Here is a 22,209-nt window from a genome sequence, read left to right on the forward strand (position 1 = left end):
GCAATGTTAGAAATCAGAGGAAGAGTATCAGTTTAAGTAATATGAACTGTGGCCTTACATGTGAAGATCTTAGCAGTGGTCAAAAACAGGACTTTCAGCATCTAAAACAGGCCTTCACTGTAGAGTTAACTACTAGGGAATAGTGGAGGTTGGGGATCTCTGGGGACCAAGGTTTTTGGTGTACCGGTAACATTTTATTTGCACGTTCATCATGTGCATAATTAATACACAAATATGCAAATAGAATGGTACTAATCCACCAAAAGTTTGTGAATGGGTTTTCCGGTCCCCAGTATAAAAAAAGGTTGGGAACCACAGTCTTATGTGATGCTGAATACAAAGTGAGGGTAGTCTGGTTAGGCCAAAATAAATAATAAAAAAGGAAAATGATGATGCTTCTTTGTTTCTCGCAGCTTGAATAAATAGGAAGATATTCTCACAGCTTTTCTTGATTCTTGAGTCAAGATTATAGGACAGGTAGGCAGAGTTGTAGGAAAGAGATCTTGTGATGGTGTTCTGTGATGTATGTTAAGGAGCCAGTGTCATATTTTGGGGCTATTTTTGGCCAGGCTAGTGAGATTAAAACTAGCACAGGAATACATGGCTAAACTGCAATCACACCTCCAGTTATGTGTAGAAATACCCTAAGTATATACTGGAGGGGAGTATTTAATTGTCTCACCGTTGCTCTAGTACTAGTACAAATCCAGGATAGACAGACTGCTAGTGTGTTTACCACTATGTACTCAGCACCTGCTCACAACTGTGGAGACATTGGCACATACATGCATTGGCCTCAGAGATAACATTGGTTCTTTGAAACACAACAGTTTGACCTCTGATTTCCTGTTGTTACACCAAACCAGATCTCTCTTAAATATATTCCATTATTTAAAAATCCTCTGCAGTCAGCATGTGGACAGAAACAGAAATAAATGGAATGTGTAGGGACAACAGCAACACATAGCCTTCAGCCTTCATAGTGTTTTCAGCTACTGAGGTAAAAGCTCTCCTATGAGTCTTTGGTGTGGTCTGTCTTGCTTGCTGCATGGTATTGCACTCCTTGAGGTCCTGAAATGCTTACCCAAGCTTAGGATTCACAACAATAGCTGCTGGTTGATCCAGTAGAGACGAGATAAGCCACTTTCTGTACCGTCCATCTAGCTTTGCTACCTCTATTCGATTTGTCCCAGCATCAGTCCAGTAAAGATGCCTGAATGATATTAAACACAATTAAAAGGCTGCCAAAGGTTAAGATGTTATATCTGGGGAGAGGGCTGAGAAAATCTGCTTATAATTAGTTTCTTGTTGGTTTTTTTGTAACATTCAGCATTCAAACGAAAAGCATGTGTCACATTAAGAAACATTGGGACCCTGTAAAATCACATCAATTTCATACCAATGTAACCAATACAGGGATACTGCACTGGTTGTAGAACTGTCTGCTGCCTCACCCCAGTGTTGCAGAACCTCACTGGTGAATTTAAGTGCAGTTTGCTACAGGATTTAGTGGACTTTATTTATAAGGTTAACTAGATTTCTCTTTGTGCGGAAGATTCCGTAACTGCCTCATTTCCTGTCAAACAACCCTGATAAAAGTCTTACTGTGAGGTTTTATTGTTACTTTTGGTGCTGCAGGTAACTAATGAACATCTTCACAGATACCGTAGAAAAACTAATTAAAACTGAAAATTAATTTACAATTCAATTAATCTGATACATTTTGTGAGCACATCTGTTTGGCTTGTTTGGGTCAGAGCTCCTATTTTTTAACAAAAGCATTTTCAGAAACAAGTGTTGCGATAAATGTTTAAGTATCACACCTCATATAAAGGTTTTCTGGTCCTATAAGCAGAGCACTGTTTTCTCTTCCCTGGATTTAGCTAATCTTTATTTTAATAACTTTGTTAATCTTCTTAGCTGTCTCAAAGAAGATCATATATGAAATAAAATAATATTTAGCACTTTACAGTGCCTTCTCTCTGATCCACTGTGACCTCATCACCCTCTTGTGAGAGTATGGGTATGTCTACACTACCCCGCTAGTTCGAACTAGCGGGGTAATGTATGCATACTGAACGTGCAAATGAAGCCCTGGATTTGAATTTCCCGGGCTTTATTTGCATAAGCCGGCCGGCGCCATTTTTAAATGCCGGCTTGTTCGAACCCCGTGCCACGCGGCTACACGCGGCACGGGCTAGATAGTTCGAACTAGCTAGCCATTCCGAACTATCTGTACACCTCGAGGCAATCACAGCTCCAGTTATGTGTAGATATACCCTAAGTATATACTGGAGAGGGGATTATTTAATTGTCTCGCCATTGCTCTAGTACTAGTACAAACCCAGGACAGACAGACTGCTAGTATATTTACCACTGTGTACTCTGCACCTGCTCACAACTGTGGAGACATTGGCACATAAATGCACTGGCCTCAGAAATAATGTTGGTTCTTGGGCATCGTGCCATGGATAAATCAGACAGTAGGAGAATGTGAATGCTGACAGTGTAAATCTAGGGATTTCAGCACAGAGATTTTCTCCAATGTTACCACTTAGCTGTGTTGAAGCAAAGAGATAATTTTCCCTTCACCCACTGAGTCACATCCAGAAGAACTTTTTACAGGGTATTAAATCACTCCATCCAACCAGATTGTCTTTGTCCTGCTCTGGTAAACTGCACAACCTGCGATGAGGAGATGTTTCACAGAACATACCTCCCAATCCAGGAGGCAAAGCAAGAGAATCCCCCCATGAAACACATGACTGCAAACATCTCTCTTCTCTCCCATCATTCATGCAAGAGGCTCTGATCACAGGAAGTCTGAGTCAATACAGACTCCACAAGCTAAAGAGGGTTGTCTCCAACTATGCCCATCCGCTACCAATAGCAGGTCCTTCCAGTCAAGTTCCAGGCTAACACATCCTGCTGATGGGTGACCTTCCATTGCCCATGATGGGAAATCAGTGAAATGGCTGAGTTCTTTCCTCTCAGGCTATGAACTCAGAGCAGTGATGAGCATTTTTCTTCTTTGTTTTACCAGACTGCTCACTATGTTGTGCTTCTATTGCCACATCCTGACTGAACCTCTAGGAAAAACTAGGAAACTAAGGGTACGTCTACACTACAACGTTAATTCGAACTAACTTAGTTCGAATTAGTTAATTCGAACTAAGCTAATTCGAACTAACGCGTCTAGAACTAAAAACTAGTTCGAATTAGCGTTTTGCTAATTCGAACTAGCAAGTCCACATTGAGTGGACCCTGAACAGGGCTTAAGGATGGCCGGAAGCAGTGCCGGCAGGGCATCAGAGGAGGACTTAGAGCGTGGAGATGCTGTCTCAGGCTAGCCGAGGGCTGCGCTTAAAGGGTCCCGACCCCCACCCCGGACAGACAGTTCTAAGGGGTGCCCCGCTTGCAAAGCAGTCCTGGCTTGGATTGCCCGGAGTACCCACACTGGGCACATCACAGCACTCGGCCATCAGCCCGGCTGCACTTGCCGCAGGCTGCCATCTGGGAAGAGGGGACAATCGGGGGGCTGCAGGAGAGCTTCCACCCCAAGAAGCCCGCAGAGCCAGCCCAGTCCTCCCCATCGGGGGCTCGTACCCCATTCCTCCCTCACCTCCTTCCACTTACCCTTCCCTAGCCCCCCTTCTTATTGATGTACAAAATAAAGATAACGTTTCTTCCAACATTGACTCTGTCTTTATTGAACAAAACTGGGGGAGACTGGGAAAAGGAGGTGGGAGAGGGGAAGAGAAAGGCTGGGAGAGGGGAGGGCAACTAACATGATCAGGGGTTGGGAACAGGTCCCAGATGAAGAGAGGCTACAGAGACTGGGACTGTTCAGCTTAGAAAAGAGGAGATGGAGCGGGGACAGGATAGAGGTCTCTAAAAGCAGGAGTGGGGTGGAGAGGGTGCATACAGAAAAGTTCTTCATGAGTTCCCATAAAGAAGGACTAGAGGACACCAAAGGAAAGGAATGGGTAGTAGGCTTCAAACTAGTACGAGAAAGTTGTTCTTGACAAAGCAAATAGTTAACCTGTGGAACTCCTTGCTGCAGGAGGCTGTGGAGGCTACAACTAGAACAGAGTTTAAAGGGAAGTGAGATCAAGTCATGGAGGTTGGGTCCATGGAGTAGTCTTAGCCAGGGGATAGGAGTGGTGTCCCTGCTCAAACTTTGTGGAAAGCTGGAGAGGGATGGCACGAGACAAATGGCTTGGTCACTGTCTTCGGTCCATCCCCTCCAGGGCCCCTAGGGTTGGCCGCTGTCGGCAGACAGGCTACTGGGCTAGATGGACCTTTGGTCTGACCCAGGACGGCCATTGTAAGCTCAGGGCTCAGGGTCGGGGGTCTCAGTGGACCCCCTTGATTTTCATGCACACCTGCTCCTGGGTGGCCAGGCTGGCAGCTCTCCTGCCCTAGACGGCCACTTTCCTGTGCCTAGTGCGGAGATCGTGGACGAGGTCCACGATGTCCGCACAAGCCCAGGAAGGTGCCCGCCTCTTGCGGTCCCGGGCAAGCTCCCGGGAGCTGCCAGCCTGGTCCCGGGAAGAGGGGGTGGGCTGGGGGACATCGGGTGGGTGGCTCTATGCCGTGCCAGGTGCAGGGTCTGCTGGCTGGGTGCTGGCAGGCTTTCACCTGGCACGGGCACCGTAGCCAGCCCATGTCCCTTTAAGGGGTCCGGGCCGGGGGGGGGGGGGCCATAGAGTTTCCCTGGTGTTGGCCAGAGTGGCCACCAGGGAAACCTGGGGAGGGCTAGACTCCCACTAGTTCGAATTAAGGGGCTACACACCCCTTAATTCGAACTAGTAAGTTCGAACTAGGCTTAATCCTCGTAAAATGAGGTTTTCCTAGTTCGAACTAAGCGCTCCGCTAGTTCGATTCAAATTTGAACTAACGGAGCGCTAGTGTAGCGGCTATGAATGTTAGTTCGAACTAACGTCCGTTAGTTCGAACTAACTTTGTAGTGTAGACATACCCTCACAGTTTTAAATATCAACACTATTCGGATGAATAGCTGAGCACAATAATTTCACTCACTTCCAAGATTGGCTGAGATCAGTCAGTGAATTAAAGGCAGCTGACTGATGCCATAGCTGAACAAGACGATGGTGATGCCAGAAGGGAGAGGGAAACATTTTACAGAGACAATCACTGCCATGTTGTCTCATATCAATAAGGGAGTCTGTCTTCAGTCAAGCTGGTTCACTGACTGGAAGTTGCTTTCAAACTCCTCGCTGTTTCTGGCTGCTGAAACAGCTACTGCTGCCAAAAAATGCCTTCTTTTCTCATGAGGTAAATAGCAAGAGACTGTGTCCCTTACTGACTTGGTCACTATGACTTTTGTCACTCTCCAGGCTGGAAAATAGGAACTCACTGTGCTTGGAATGATTGTGCCTGCCATAAAACACTTCAGCTGGTCCAAGCCACCTCATAAATGGCTATTGAGAACAAATGCCCCATTCATAATATTGACTCCCCAGAAAAGAGGGTTAATAAGGATTACTGTGGCTGTCTCCGATCTTATTTTGCTGACCACTTGAGGGAGAGGTGGGATTGGAGGAAAGGCACAGAGAAGTGGTGTGTTCCATTGTATTGTGAACGCATCCCCCAGAGACTGCATGTCAATGTCCACATAGGAACAGTATTGTGGACACTTCTTGTTGGCATTGGTTGCAAACAAATTCACTGTGGGGAACCCCGCACTGGTGAACAATTGATGGGAGGATCCTGCAGTCCATTTCCTATTCGTGATTGGAGTTAAAATTCCTGCTGAGGTTGTTGGCAGCGAGATTGTCCTTGCCCAGCAGGTAGGAGGCTTGAAGGTATATGTCATGTCTAATGTACCAAGTCTAGAGGCAGACAGCCTCCATGCACAGATGGAAAGATCTGGGCTCCCCTTGTCTGTTGATGTAAAACATTGTGGCTTGATTGTCCATAAAAATCTGAACCATTCTGTTACGTATGAGGTGCAGGAAATGTTGGCATGCATAGAATACCGCCCAGAACTCTAATATGTTTATGTACAGGTTGGATTCTTGCGGGGACCATTGTCCTTGAGTTATGAGAGGGCCTGAATGAGCCCCCTCCCCAACCCAGGAGAGAGGCATCCATCATGATAGTCATGGATGGGGGTATTTGTGAAAAGGTATCTGAGTGCACACATTTTTGGGGTCTGCCCACCAGTCTGGAATGTTTGATTCTGGTTGGAATCGATACCAGTTTGTTGATGCTGTTGTATCACGGCTTGTATACCATCCTCAGCCACTGTTGCATCAGTCTCATATGTAGTCTGGCATGCAACTCTACTGACAAGACTGCCACCATGTGTCCTAGTAACTGAAGGAAAATCCTTGCTGGGACTTGTGGAGTGGCTTGAACTAACAATATGAGGTAACGTATAGTCTGTTGCGGTTGAGATGCTAAGCTTCCACACAATCAAGGTGAGCACCGATAAACTCCGTTGTCTGAGCTGGTTGGAGTTTGAGTTTGGAAAGATTTATATGTAACCTGAGGGTCTGAAAAAGAGATCTGATCAGACAGACTGCATTTCATGCCTCCTGGCTTATGCTTGCTCCTATCGTCCCTTGCTTGCAGAGATGTGCAGTGTTGACCACCAACACCTTTGAGAAGATCCTTGGGGCTGTGGAGAGTCCAAATGGCATCACTGTATATTAGAAGTGTGTGCCACCCACTACGCATCTGAGGTACTTGAGATGTGCTGGATGTATGGATGTGTGGAAATACATGTCCTAGAGATCGAGAGTCGATAACCAATCCTCTTTGTTAAAGGAGGGGAATATAATGGATAGGGTGACTATCTTAAATTGTCGTGGTCGTATGTGTCTCTTGAGCGTCCTGAAATTGAGAATTGGTCTCCACCCCCGACTACTTTGACATGAGGAAGCAGTGAGAGTAAAATCCTTCTTCCTTGTATTGATGTAGAGCCAATTCCACTGCACCTAAGTGGACAATCGCCTGGGGTATGTCTACACTACAAAGTTAGTTCGAACTAACGGATGTTAGTTCGAACTAACTTTCATAGGCGCTACACTAGCGCTCCGTTAGTTCGAACTTAATTCGAACTAACGGAGCGCTTAGTTCGAACTAGGTAAACCTCATTTTACGAAGACTAAGCCTAGTTCGAACTTACTAGTTCAAATTAAGGGCTGTGTAGCCCCTTAATTCGAACTAGTGGGAGGCTAGCCCTCCCCAGGCTTCCCTGGTGGCCACTCTGGCCAACACCAGGGAAACTCATCTGCCCCCCTCCCGGCCCCGGACCCCTTAAAGGGGCACGGGCTGGCTACGGTGCCCGTGCCAGGTGCAAGCCTGCCAGCACCCAGCCAGCAGACCCTGCACCTGGCACGGATGGAGCCACCCACCCGATGCCCCCCAGCCCTCCCCCTCTTCCTGGGACCAGGCTGGCGGCTCCCGGGAGCTTGCCCGGGACCGCAAGAGGCGGGCACCCGCCTGGGCTAGTGCGGACATCATGGACCTCGTCCACGATCTCCACACTAGGCACAGGAAAGTGGCCAGCTAGGGCAGGAGAGCTGCCAGCCTGGCCACCCAGGAGCAGGTGTGCATGAAAATCAAGGTGGTCCACTGAGACCCCCGAGCTTAGAATGGCCGTACTGGGTCAGACCAAATGTCCATCTAGCCCAGTAGCCTGTCTGCCGACAGTGGCCAACCCTAGGGACCCTGGAGGGGATGGACCGAAGACAGTGACCAAGCCATTTGTCTCGTGCCATCCCTCTCTAGCCTTCCATAAACTTCGGGCAGGGACACCACTCCTACCCCCTGGCTAATAGCACTCCATGGACCCAACCTCCATGACTTGATCTCACTTCCCTTTAAACTCTGTTCTAGTTGTAGCCTCCACAGCCTCCTGCAGCAAGGAGTTCCACAGGTTGACTATTTGCTTTGGGAAGAAGAACTTTCTGTTACTAGTTTGAAGCCTGCTACCCATTCCTTTCCTTTGGGGTCCTCTAGTCCTTCTTTATGGGAACTAATGAAGAACTTTTCTGTATGCACCCTCTCCACCCCACTCCTGCTTTTAGAGACCTCTATCCTGTCCCCCCTTCGTCTCCTCTTTTCTAAGCTGAAAAGTCCCAGTCTCTTTAGCCTATCTTCATATGGGACCTGTTCCCAACCCCTGATCATTGAAGTTGCCCTCCCCTCTCCCACCCTCTCTCTTCCCCTCTCCCACCTCCTTTTCCCAGTCTCACCCAGTTTTGTTCAATAAAGACAGATTCCATTTTTGAACACAATTGTCCTTTATTTTGTACATCAAGAAAAGGGGCTAGGGAAGGGTAAGTGGAAGGAGGTGAGGGAGGAATGGGGTACGAGCCCCCAATGGGGAGGACTGGGCTGGCTCTGCGGGCTTCTGGGGGTGGAAGCTCTCCTGCAGCCCACCAATTGCCCCCTCTCCCCAGATGGCAGCCTGCGGCAAGTGCAGCCGGTCTGATGGCCAAGTGGTATGATGTGCCCAGTGTGGGTAGTCCGGGCACTCCAATCCAGGACTGCTTTGCAAGCGGGGCACCCCTTAGAACTGTCTTTCCGGGGTGGGGGTCGGGACCCTTTAAGCGCAGCCCTCGACTAGCCTGAGACAGCATCTCCACGCTCTAAGTCCTCCTCTGATGCCCTGCCGGCACTGCTTCCGGCCATCCTTAAGCCTGGTTCAGGGTCCACTTAATGTGGACATGCTAGTTCGAATTAGCAAAACGCTAATTCGAACTAGTTTTTAGTTCTAGACGCGTTAGTTCGAATTAGCTTAGTTTGAATTAACTTAGTCGAACTAAGTTAGTTCAAATTAGCGCTGTAGTGTAGACGTACCCCTGGAGAAGAATATTTTTGTGAGATGGGTCCTGAAGAGGGATGGGGAAAGTGGGTGGGAAGGGTGGTTAGAAGAAAAGGGGATACAATATCCATCCTTTATAATGTCCAATGCCCATCTGTCCGTTGTGATGGAGGACCATTGATGGCAAAAGGGTGCTAGACGTTGATGAAATAGGTAAATAGAATGGGGTCACCTTGAGCAGAGACTCTCGATCTGAAATTCAAAAAGTTTATCTTGAAGTTGATGGTTGAGAGGTGGAGGATTGGTCGCAGGTTTGCCTCCTCCTGTTCTGGCGCTGCCTCCTTCTGTTATTGAATTGCCTTTGTGCTTGGCGAAAAGGCGTGGGTGAAACTTCTTCCCTCTTTGTGCTTTACTGCATGGATATGGATACCTAACATCTTCAAGGTGGCATTGGAATCCTTGAGTGAGTGAAGGGAGGTGTCAGTGGTGTTGGTGAAGAGCTTAGCTCCCTGAAAGTAAAGATCTTCTACTGTTGCCTGGACCTCTTGGGGAAATCCAGACAAGTGTAGCCATGACGAACTCCTCATCACCACTGCTGTCACAATGAAGCAAGACACAGTCTTAGAGGCATCTAGAGCAGTATGAAGGGCTGTATATGAGATCCATTTACTCAAAAATGAGGTGTGTGTATTTGGCAAGCATGGCTGTGTAGTTTCATGTGCGTAGTTAGAGAGACGCAGAAGAATATGCCTTCCTTCCCATGAGGTCAAGACGTTTCCACTCCTTGTCATAGGGAGTGGTCCTCGTCGCACTCTGTTTTCCCATTTGGTTCATCACATCAACTACTAAGGAGCTAGGGGCCAGATGCGAGGACATGAAGTCAGCCCCCCTTGTGGTGCTATGTAGTATTTGTGGTCTGATCTCTTGCAGACCAGTGATACTGTCACTGGTATCTGCCAGATAGACTTGGCAGTATCCACAAGGGCTGGGTCTATGGGGAGGGCCAATTTGACTGTTGTGAGGCACGTAGTATATTGATTAATTTGTGCCAAGTCTCAGGGAGGATGACTAGTGAGATTTCCAGGACATTCGCCACCTTCCTGTAAAGCTCTTGGAAGGACTTAAAGTCATCTCCAGCTGTGGGAGGTGGAGGCATCAGTGTGTCATTGGGGGAGGTTGATGAGATGTGTGTTGGTGGGTACAAAGAGGTGGTAGACTCATCATCACTTGAGGGTGGCTCGGCCACCTCCTGGCACACTGATCTATCTAAGGACGGTATTGAGCTGGCCCTGATGGTACAGGTGGGGTTGGTTGAGGCAGCATTTGTTGTGGTTGCTGGGCTCTGTAGGGGCCCCAAAGGATCCCAGTATGGCTAGTTGGCTGGCATTAGCATGGGAGGTGGCAGCCTTTGGGGTGGTTGCCACTGGGGTAAAGCTTGTTGCATTTGTTGCTGCTGCTGCAGTTGAGACTGTTTGGGTGAGGAGTGCCTTGGTGAATGGGCACTGACAAGAGGCTCATGATCCTTGTCACTCAACAATGGCGGTGCTGATCCCACAGGAGTGGATAAGGTAAACTTGCTGGATGTGCCAAATAAGGGGGTTGTCAGCATGGATATCATTCTTAGCTGCTCTGCTGTTGTTAACGGGAGCAGTTAGCTAAGTGCCGGTGCTGTCGGTATCAGAGGGAGTATGGAGGGTGGTAGTGACACTAACTGGATGTGGACGGTGCTAGTTGTGTAGTCATTGGAGCTGGTTGTTTGTGTTTCCTCAGTACCAGAGGCGGCATGGGTACCAATGGCAGGGAGTACGTCTTAGATTTTTTTGATGCCGACAGAGCATCCGAAGAAGGCATTTTTGACTTAGACTTCACTGGTATCATATCAGAGGTGAGAAAGGCCAGCAGTGCTGACTTTGACTTAGGCTTCTCCGGTATCCTCGCAGCCACCTTTGGGGGTTCCCTTGGGTACCACACATGCACTATGGGGATAGGAACCAGGTAAGAACCTAGATAAATAAAAGCTGGATAAACAGAAAAGGGGTTGGAAGCTTCCTCCCTCTGCAGAAGCCATAGGGCAGGTTCTTTCACAAATTCTTAATTTAATGCCAGGAAGAATGTTCATCATAATGGCCTGTGCACCAGAATCCAAATGAGGCATGACTGGTCCACCACTTGGGGAATATATGCAGTGCCCAGGCAGCTAGCTAGAACATATGACGCTTCCAGTTACGTGTGTTAGACTGAGACACATGCTGCTTCTGATCAAAGCAGGTCAGTTTAACGTCTGTCCCAGGGAAGATAATGGAGCAGGTAATTAAGGAAATCATATGCAAACACTTGGAAGGTAATAAAGTGATAGGGAATAGCCAGCATGGGTTTGTGAAGAACAAGTCATGCCAAACTAATCTGATAGCTTTCTTTGATAAGATAACGAGCCTTGTGGATAAGGGAGAAGCGGTGGATGTCATATACCTAGACTTTAGTAAGGCATTTGATACGGTCTCACATGATATTCTTATTGATAAACTAGGCAAATATAACTTAGATAGGGCCACGATAAGGTGGGTGCATAATTGGCTGGATAACCGTAGTCAGAGAGTTGTTGTTAACGGTTCTAAATCCTGCTGGAAAGGGATAACAAGTGGAGTTCCTCAAGGGTCTGTTTTGGGACCGTACTGTTCAATATCTTCCTCAATGATGTAGATATTGGGATAGAGAGTACGCTTATTAAGTTTGCAGATGATACCAAACTGGGTGGGGTTGCGACTTCTTTGGAGGATAGGGACATAATTCAAAATGACCTTAGCAAGTCAGAGAAATGGTCAGAGGTAAACAGGATGAGGTTTAATAAAGAGAAATGCAAAGTGCTCCACTTAGGAAGGAACAATCAGTTCCATACATACAAGACGGGAAGCGACTGTCTAGGAAGGAGCATGGCGGAAAGGGATCTAGGGGTCATAGTGGACCACAAGTTGAATATAAGTCAACAGTGTGATGCTGTTGCAAAAAAAGCAAATATGATTCTAGGTTGTATCAACAGGTGTGTTGTAAGCAAAACTCGTGAAGTCATTCTGCCGGTCTACTCTGCACTAGTTAGGCCTCAGCTGGAGTACTGTGTCCAGTTCTGGGCGCCACATTTCAAGAAAGATGTGGAGAAATTGGAAAGGGTACAGAGAAGAGCGACAAGAATGATTAAAGGTTTAGAGAACATGACCTATGAAGCCAGGCTTCATGAACTGGGCTTGTTTAGTTTGGAAAAAAGAAGATTAAGGGGGGACATGATAGCGGTTTTCAAATATCTAAAAGGGTGTCACAAGGAGGAAGGAGAAAATTTGTTCCTCTTGGTTTCTGAGGACAGGACAAGGAGTAATGGGCTTAAAATGCAGCAGGGGAGGTTTAGATTGGACATTAGGAAAAAATTCCTAACTGTCAGGGTGGTCAAATATTGGAATAAATTGCCAAGGGAGGTGGTGAAATCTCCCTCTCTGGAGATATTTAAGAACAGGTTAGATAGACATCTGTCAGGGATGGTGTAGACAGAGCTTGATCCTGCCTTGAGGGCGGGGGGCTGGACTCGATGACCTCTCGAGGTCCCTTCCAGTCCTATGATTCTATGATTCTATGAAAGAAGCAAAGTGCACAGAAAAGTGCATTGGTCTGGACCACCTTGAGGCCTCCTATGTCTAGCTCGAGGACAGTTGTGCAGGACGTAAGACTAATACTGTACTTCTAACCTCTAATCTAAGATAAAGGACAGGATATCGTGTGTCTCACCAGTGATTCATAGCTCAGACTATTACCACATTCAGTTGTGTACATTTCCTAACTTTTTTGTGTACTCACCTCCCAACCCAGTCCACAGTTAGACCATCCGGATTAACTATGTATCTCAGATTCAAGTCAACTTCCTTCACAGGATTGTTTCCACTGCTGTCAAATGTGGGGAGATAAGCACGTTTGATAGATCCGAACTCAGAGCCATGTCCCAAAGTGCTGTAGTATACAATGCCTACAAACAAAATCAAAGATTATTTTCACTGCGCGGTCTTTTGACATATTTACTCATTTTTGGAAAATCCTAGCGCTGCAGCAATAACTATCAGATATGAAATACCAATTCAGCATATTGCCATTTGTGAGAATCCCATACCAGTCCCTCCCCCAGGAAAATGTCAAATAAAGGAAAATTTGCACAAATTCTAGAATCGTCAGTCTAAAATGCACAGCTGAGATCATTAAAGACCCCATACCACATTTTGTAAGAGTCGGTGCCTTGCCCCGATGTCTGTTTTATTGCACAGGGCTGGCACACTCTTGTGAGCCCATACAGGGGCCACATGGCAGGGGGTGAGTTCAGTGGGAAGGCGGCATATGTCAGAACATAAGGCTCCACCAACCTTTTCCCCTATGGGTGAATGGTAGAGGAAAGACACATGAATGCAAACTACTGCAGTCCTGAAGCCCTGCTGAAATTAGAAGAGACCACTAGCTGTGGCCAGCTCTGAAGTTGGGGGTGCCAGGATGAGGGGCTTCTTGCACCCTGCTATGCTTGCACTCATGGCAAGGACCAGCCACAATCTTCCCATAAAAGTCACAACATCCTTGGGTAAGAAAAGAAAGGGAAAGAAAGAGACAACAGACCAAAACATGCTGACTAGAGGTAGTAAAAGAACTGACAGAGCGGGAGAGGATAGGCATGAGCGAGACATAAAAGCTGCAGAACATGTCGATTCCACTAATCTTATTTGTTTGTAAATGAAAAGGGAAAATTAACCTCCAAAACTAACACTAGTTCTGAAAGAAATACTGCTGGGTTAAATATGAGAGCTTCAAATATACTCACTCAGGCCTATCCCCTCAGGATCCCAGTCATAGTCTATAGCTTGGATGTGCTCCTGGTTATCAATGTAGTCAGAGTACTGCTGTGATGAGATATTGTATCTCCGAATACGCACATTGTCTGGCAGGAGTAACAATGGGGGGTTACCTGGAAAGCAATGATAGGTTTCACTTCTCTGAATTCAATAGTATTCTCACATGGGAAGCAGGTGAAAATTAGTAATGATCAAGCCTAGATTAAACTTTACAGAGACTGTGTTTAGATGAGAACCTGGTAGAACAAATACTTACTTGGACATTGTCTGAACTAACCAACCTTTTGGGGTCTGGAAAACTGGTTTCAGATCCTACAATTACTTATTGCTGCACTCGGTGTTAACTACTATCACTAGTCCTGTAGAAGTCAATGACATTACCATAATAAACACTAAGCCTAGCAAAAGTGTTTGCAGGTTCAGGCCCTTGGACTGGAAAAACTGAAAACTGTTTTTTCATAAGTTTTCTTACATACCTTGACTTTTCAGCTTTTAATAATTCTTACAGCAAACAGGCTGGGTGTCTTGCGTCCTCTTTGTAAAGTTATGTTATTTAACTGAATATACTACAATGTTGTCATTTATCACTAAGGGTATGTCTACACTACAGAGTTTTTTTGGGAAAATGGCCGTTTAAAAAAAAAACTTCAATTACGTCCACACTGCAATCACATTCTTCTGAAAAAAAAAAAAAAAAAAAAAACAGAGGGGGTTTTCCAACATTGGTAATACTCATTCTACGAGGAAGAAGCCTTTTTCTGAAAATGCTCTTTCAGAAAAAGGCATATGTAGATGGGGAAGAGGGAGTTCTTTCAAAAGAAGAGGAAAAAGGAAAAAGCACAGGTGCCTTGGTGGCCACTCCATCCATAGTAATCACAGCTGAAATGCAAGATACACTGAATGGACACTATCTTTCAAAAAAGCAGATTGCTTTTTCGATGCACTTTTGCACTGTAAACGCTCTCTTTGGAATAAGTTTTTCTCGAAGATCTCTTCTGGAAAAACTTCTTGGCTGTGTCTACACTGGCATCCCTTCCGGAAAAGGGATGCTAATGTAGCACTTTGGAATAGGCAAATCCGCGGGGGATTTAAATATCCCCCGCGGTATTTGCATTAACATGGCTGCCGCTTTTTTCCGGCTTGGAGATAAGCCGGAGAAAAGCGCCAGTCTAGACATGATTCTCCATAAAATAAAGCCTTTTCCGGAGGATCTCTTATTCCTACTTTCCAGTAGGAATAAGAGATCCTCCGGAAAAGGCTTTATTTTTAAAGGCTAAGGAGTAACGGTAGTCCCACGAGGCATACAGATAGTGCGGAATGGCTTGCTAGTTCGAACCATCTAGCCCGTGCCACGTGTAGCCGCGCGGCACGGGGTTCGAACAAGCCGGCATTTAAAAATGGCACCGGCCGGCTTAAGCTAATGAAGCCCAGGAAATTCAAATCCCGGGCTTCATTTGCAAGTGCGGTATGCCTACATTACCCCGCTAGTTCGAACTAGGGTGGTAGTGTAGACATACCCTGAGAGGGGATAGGATAGAGGTCTATAAAAGCATGAGTGGGGTGGAGAGGGTGCATCAAGAAAAGTTCTTCATTAGTTACCATAATAGAAGGACTAGCGGACACCAAAGGAAAGGAATGGGTAGCAGGCTTCAAACTAGTAACAGAATGTTGTTCTTCACAAAGCAAATAGTCAACTTGTGGAACTCCTTGCTGCAGGAGGCTGTGGAGGCTACAACTAGAACAGAGTTTAAAGGGAAGTGAGATCAAGTCATGGAGGTTGGGTCCATGGAGTGCTATTAGCCAGGGGGTAGGAGTGGTGTCCCTGCCCGAAGTTTATGGAAGGCTAGAGAGGGATGGCACGAGACAAATGGCTTGGTCACTGTCTTCGGTCCATCCCCTCCAGGGTCCCTAGGGTTGGCCACTGTCGGCAGACAGGCTACTGGGCTAGATGGACATTTGGTCTGACCCAGTACGGCCATTCTAAGCTCAGGGCTCAGGGTCGGGGGTCTCAGTGGACCACCTTGATTTTCATGCATACCTGCTCCTGGGTGGCCAGGCTGGCAGCTCTCCTGCCCTAGACGGCCACTTTCCTCTGCCTAGTGCGGAGGTCATGGACAAGGTCCACGATGTCCGCACTAGCCCAGGCGGGTGCCTCCCGGGAGCTGCCAGCCTGGTCCCGGGAAGAGGGGGAGGGCTGGGGGGTCATTGGGTGGCTGGCTCGAGCTGTGCCAGGTGCAGGGTCTGCTAGCTGGGTGCTGGCAGGCTTGCACCTGGCACGGGCACCGTAGCCAGCCCGTGCCCCTTTAAGGGGTCTGGGGCCGGGAGGGGGGCAATAGAGTTTCCCTGGTGTTGGCCAGAGTGGCCACTGGGGAAAGCTGGGGAGGGCTAGCCTCCCACTAGTTCGAATTAAGGGGCTACACATGCCTTAATTCGAACTAGTAAGTTCGAACTAGGCTTAGTCCTCGTAAAAGGAGGTTTACCCAGGAGGAATTAAGTTCGAACTTGCGGAGCGCTAGTGTAGCGCCTATCAAAGTTACTTCGAACTAACATCCGTTAGTTCGAATTAACTTTGTAGTGTAGACATACCCTAACTGACACACAAAACAGCCACTGATATTAACCAAAGACAGAACTAATAATTGCAGTTATAAATGAGCTGTTATAAATCCTCCTGTTTGTGTTCATCGATCCATGAATAATAAATAGTGATCTGTCAGCAAACTGCCTTTGATTTGCACCAATTTAATACAACTGTCTTCTGATACATTACTTAGGTTACAAAATCTAAAGCCTCCAGGACTGGGAGCTAACAAGCAGCTGCCCTTTGCTGATAACCAGAGCATAGACAGTCTTTTGTTTTCATGAAACCTGGAGGGAGGGGAAGGCAGGCACCCAGCCTATTTTTTTAGATTATTTATCATGTCAGAGACCTGCAAGAAGTGGGTATTATTTTAATTCTTACAAATAGATGCAGAAAGGGAGTATTTACATTCCTGCACAAAGATGAACAAGGTACAAAGATGTAGGTAAACCAGAGATAATCTAATACTGCACAAAAAGATTTTTTCCAGGTACAATGGGGAAGCCTACATTCATTAAAGTTGTTACAGTGAGCTTGTTTATTACAAATGGCAATCAGTCAGGCTGTCAATTAAACATACCATTAGCAGCACACTGTTTTCCCTGTTGATCCCCCACAGACCTAAAGCCATCAGCACAGAAGCATTCATAACTTCCCTTGGAATTCTTACAGTCCTGGGGACAGGTTCCAAAGATCTCGCACTCATTGATATCTAAACAGAAATGGAGAGAGAAAATATCTCAGGTTGTTTCCCTAGGTGAACTAGTCACATATATAATTTTGGCATTCTTGTCTCCTTTCTTGATCAGATAAGGCAAACACCCTTTTTTCTTCCCAAGAGTTTCTCTTTTCCCAGCATATTTTAAGGATCATTTAGTAGATCATTGTCCCATTAAGTGCTGAGAACTTCAGTATCAGTTATCTAATAGAACTCTCTTCCACAGCTACTGTTTAACATCAGATGAATCAAAAGTATTAACTACTGACAACTTAGAGCAGATTAACTCCTGTTTATCATGATTGGTTTTCACAGGAAAATGAACTGTGTACAAGTTGAACCTCTCTAGTCCAGCACCCTCGGGGCCTGACTGGTGCCAAACCAGAGAATTTGCTGAACCATAGGAGGGCAATATAATCTCCATAAAGGAGAGTAATGCCGTGGCCTCGGATCTGTGGTTAGCTGAAATCAGAAGCCTTAAAACCACTCTCAGATGCCTCCAAGGAGCTGAGATATGACTATAAACTGCAATACCACATACTGGTCTCTGGTTAATGCGGGATTTCTCCAAAATCCTCAATATACTTCATCTGCAATATACTCAAGGCTGAAATGAGGCATATGCACAATAAACCCATGCCTCCTGCCCAGATCCTTGAATCATAGGATCCCTTCAAAAAAGGGGGAAGTTACTAGCCCTCATAATTGCAAAGATAACTTGAATATCTGCTGGACTCTTTAGATGGGCTGAAACTATAGCTCTGAGAGAGATGGATGGCTCCAGTGATCACTGTGGAGTATAAATAATCAGGACTCACTGCCAACACCCTCCCAAAAAAAGTAGTTGTTTTTGGCAGGAGGAAAAGTATGGAATGGATTAAGCCCACCCAGTCAAACAGATACACTCAAATCCTGGTGTAAATACTGAGGGACTTCTGCTGCTCCTGTGCTTTGTGCTCTGGTGAGTGGAGAGAAAGGGACCCCTGCCTCTGTCGCTGCCTATCTTGGAAAAGACACCAGCACCCCACATCTCCGGATTTAGCGAACAATTTTCAAGACAGAGCTGATAGACTAGAATCCAGTTCACTCTCTCTTAGATGTGCTGGATCCTACTGCAATATGGAATAAGAAGCAATACAAATTTATTTTCATCTTTGAAGTTAGCATATATTACGCTAACTGCACAGGGAACAGATCTATTGACAAAGAAGTGCCATTTTTACAGTCATTCTTCAGTGTAGAGCTGCACAGTATGCAAGTTAGTGAATTTCTCAGAGCAGAAGCTTTTATTCTGTTGTAAATATAGACAGTGGTAACTCAGATATGATCCAACCTTTACTGAAGTCAATGGAAAGACGCCCTTTTTTTCCGTGCAGCTGAATGAAGCCATAAAGCTCTAATTCAACAAACCAGAATGTGCTTATCATCAAACATCTGAGTACTCCCATTAAAGTCAAGAAAGCTACTCGCTTGCTTAAAATTAAGCATAGATTTAAGTTCTTTACTGTGTCTGGGACCTAGTTTCTGGATGAGAAAATATATTTCAGCATCAAAATCTGTGTCAGAAGAGGTCCAGTGAAATACAAAAATCCTCTTTACATGCCATAATGAAAAGTTATATTTAAATTACCATAACAAAACCAAATTAAACATCTTTCATGGAGAAGAATAATAGAATATTGAAAATACCATCACAAGAGTTCCGGTTCAGCTCACTGGCATTGTACCCTGGCCTACAGGAACAGATAAAGCCTCCTTCACTTAAGTTGGTACAGTTATGTTCACAGATATTTTCAGCACAAGTTCGTCCTGTTCCTGAGTCTGAAAAGAATATAAATAATTTTAATTGGAAAAGCATAAATTATATTGAGAGCTACAGTTTCCATTATTTTCTCTTATTTACAATTTTTTTTAGTTTCAATTATACTGATTTTTATTACTCCATGTGACAGTGACATTGATACTTACTGCAGCCTGTTTCATCAAAATGGTCTCCACAGTCATCATAATTGTCACATACGTAGTGTAGAGGAATGCAGTTCCCATTTCCACATTTGAATTCTTCAGCAGTACAAGGTCTGGGGGTAGGTTCTTTACCTACAATTGAAAAGATACAATCCATGATCATCTATAGTGTCCCAACATCCAAAAGTTAGGCATAATTCCTTTCACAGAAGAGAGAAGTTCAATAACTTGGTCACATCACTCTGGAAGTCTGCAGCATAGCTGAGAACAGAACCCATGTCTGCTGATTCCTAGTCCTGTACCTCAACCAAAACCCCAGACTTCCTCTTTCTAGAGATGCAAGAGCTATGTCATAAGTACTTTTTATACTCTATTTTCTACTCAACAGTCTATTTAACTTCTTGCTTTAGCAGGGCTATTCAATATCTTTTAATCGCTAAACTTTTAAATTTAACTCCAGTCTTAGATAGTTTAGTTTAATTGGGACCATTTTAGCATATACAACATGCTATTATGATTACATGACATTAAGTGATTTTAAAAGTCAATTAATGATAAATATGCTTAACCTGGAAGGGGGGAAATTCTGCTATGAAATGTGCACATGCAATTCCAATTGAGACAATGGGCACTGAGCATCTATCTGGGAGCAGAAATTTGCACTGTCTAATGAAGATACATAATAAAAATTGCACGCAGTGCTAGTTGCAGTATCAGGGCCTGAAGCAATGGTGAGTAATCTGCAGCCCACGGGGGTTCTATGCAGGGCCCATGAAAAATTTGGTTACCATTGCCCACATGCAGAGTTACCAGATTCTGCTGGTTTCCATCTCTGTAATTTTTTCCTACTCGTATTACTAAAGTGCCATGCATATAAAACAAGGGCACATGAAGTGAAATATGTGTTTATTGCACACAAAACTGACAGAAAGCCATGTGTACCCTCGGCATCCAATCAAAGCACTGCCACAATTCAATCAGTACACCCTGCAAATTCTGCGTATGCAAATGCAGTTAGCAAAACTACCCTATCCCAGGAGTCCATCTTGGTTATGAAAATCTTGTGGCCCTCTGAAGTGACTGAAGGCTGCTCATTGTGACCCACTCACTAGCCTAGCTTGCCCTTCAACTGACCTAAAAACATAATATTCCTGAGAGTATTATTCCAGGCCCAGTATTATTAAGACCTGCATGAATAATAACCATGTTCAAAACAACTTCAGGAACGTTTGCCATTCTCACTATTTTTGTGTTGCCAATCCTTTCTTTTTCATTATTTTATTGCGGCATACTGTGGGTATACAAATACTGGTTTTGTTACACATTAAATCTATCCTTATATTTATATTCCACAAATATTCTGTACTATGATAAGCACATGTCAAATTATTTCCTGCTGAACAATACTTTTAAAGTATTTCTTTTCATTTTGTCATTCAGTGTGGGTGTTTTTATTATTATTCTTAAACATTACAAATACTTTACACTGAGGGAAGTCCAAGTCTAGCACTACTAGAAAATGAATCTACTGATCAGTGAATAAATTTGGCTGCGTATGTGTACACATACAGTGCTCCTCTTTCTCATCGCTTCCATCTCCACAGTCATCCTCTTGGTTGCACAGCTCATGATTGTAGATACAGCGATTATTTTCACACCGGAAACGGAATGGTGGTTCACAGGGAATATCCACTGAAATTAAACAGATCAAATAAGCAATTATGATTCAAACATTTATTGAATATAACCCATCAAACCAACACATTGCTTTTGTTGGCTACCTAATGCCTCTATTTTAAAAAGCATTAGTCTTCCAGGACAAAAGTAAACATATTCTTTAGTCAGCATTAAATTGGGTTTTTTTTAGAGAGAAACTAAAATCTGTATTTATGACATAGAAATTATCAGCTTTCTTGAAAAAGGTAGCCTGTACCCCAGACAGCAAGCATTCACTACTATGTACCATGATAATCTGCATTCTGTATCTTTCTAGACAACAGCAAAAACCGTTTATATAACAGCTCATCCAATTTATAAATGCAGTTATCACCTATCACCTAACTGCGGCTGCCTAAGCTGTATATAATGTGTTTCTCATAGGTTTTAATCAAAATTTCTGAATTTGAGTCCCTAAAGTTAGGACCCATAATCCACATTTAAGGACACATCCTGACTCTAATGAGAGGTGAGGATGCTCAGCACCACTGAAAATCAAACCTTTATATCTCTAAATTTCAGTTAAGGGTCCTAATTTTAGACACCTATTTTGAAAATGTTGACTGTTATTCACATTTCTAATTGCCCCACATCATTTGACTTCTCCCCTCTTTTACAGCTGAACAGTTAGATGCCGGAAAAACAATGGATGAGTTACAAAATCACAAGAGAGTATGGAGTAAATTTAAAGATGCTTCATTTGAAACATTTTCTCTGTGGTTATTTTTACCAAAACCTATGAAAATCTCCAGTCAGGAGAACATATTTATGATTTAGCTCTTACTTCTGTGCCACTAATAATTGTAATTATTTCATTTTTCTCTCTTACAGCAAAGGTGAAGTTCTTCATCAGAGTTATCTCCACAGTCATTGTCACCATCACATTTCCAGTATGGCTGGATACAGATATGGTTTTTACACTCAAACAACAGAGGTGGACAGTATGTACCATTCGGATAGCGTGTTGCTAATGAAAAAAAATTGAATTTTTAGTACAAAAAAGAACCTCGGTCTGAAATAATATGCAAGTGTTTCATAGGTCATTCTTTTCTTCTGCATCCTCTTCTCTACAGGAGAAGAGAGCTAAAAGATTTTGAGGGATAGAAAACTTCAAGGACTAAGGCCCACTGGCTAGCTATACTGATTAGCCTTTTAGCTTTGTAAAATCTTAATCTAAATTAAAGTCACTGCCATAGGCCTTAGAACAGTAATGAGGTGGTGTGAGTTTTACTGGCATTGTATGCATTTATCACTGGCAATGCATACATATAATTTTACATGTTTCATACAAGCAATCTCAATAAATGGTCAGGGATATAACCAGATAATTAATTATTAATGTATCTGCGTTTATAAAGTGTCCCTCCAATTATATGAATCCTATACAAAAACTGAAAATAACACATCATCAGCTTCTACGGCCCTTCAGTAGCTTTCTAGTAAATCTTCTTTCCCTTTTCCTCTAAATAAAAAACATGGAAAATAGAGGGTGTGCAGCATGCCACACAGTTTGTCTAATTCAGCCTCTGTTGGACCGCATGTGCTAGGAAATAAGCTC

At 44.5% G+C, this 22,209-nt stretch overlaps 1 protein-coding gene across 3 annotated transcripts in view; it reads right to left on the bottom strand.

Moving 5' to 3' along the window:
- Nucleotides 1-22,209, bottom strand: part of LRP2 (LDL receptor related protein 2) — a 220,123-nt gene that overhangs the window by 28,280 nt on the left and 169,634 nt on the right. For all 3 annotated transcript variants that reach the window (XM_075933562.1, XM_075933563.1, XM_075933560.1), the window contains exons 61-68: nucleotides 21,481-21,618; nucleotides 20,505-20,627; nucleotides 18,939-19,067; nucleotides 18,660-18,791; nucleotides 16,833-16,964; nucleotides 13,641-13,784; nucleotides 12,641-12,806; nucleotides 1,085-1,213 (exon numbers count right to left, since the gene is read on the bottom strand). In XM_075933562.1, the coding sequence (XP_075789677.1) occupies nucleotides 1,085-1,213; nucleotides 12,641-12,806; nucleotides 13,641-13,784; nucleotides 16,833-16,964; nucleotides 18,660-18,791; nucleotides 18,939-19,067; nucleotides 20,505-20,627; nucleotides 21,481-21,618 (1,093 nt within the window). The remainder of the gene's footprint in view (nucleotides 1-1,084; nucleotides 1,214-12,640; nucleotides 12,807-13,640; nucleotides 13,785-16,832; nucleotides 16,965-18,659; nucleotides 18,792-18,938; nucleotides 19,068-20,504; nucleotides 20,628-21,480; nucleotides 21,619-22,209) is intronic.

This window comes from Pelodiscus sinensis, chromosome 7 (assembly GCF_049634645.1).
Source record: "Pelodiscus sinensis isolate JC-2024 chromosome 7, ASM4963464v1, whole genome shotgun sequence".
Lineage (NCBI taxonomy): Eukaryota > Metazoa > Chordata > Testudines > Trionychidae > Pelodiscus > Pelodiscus sinensis.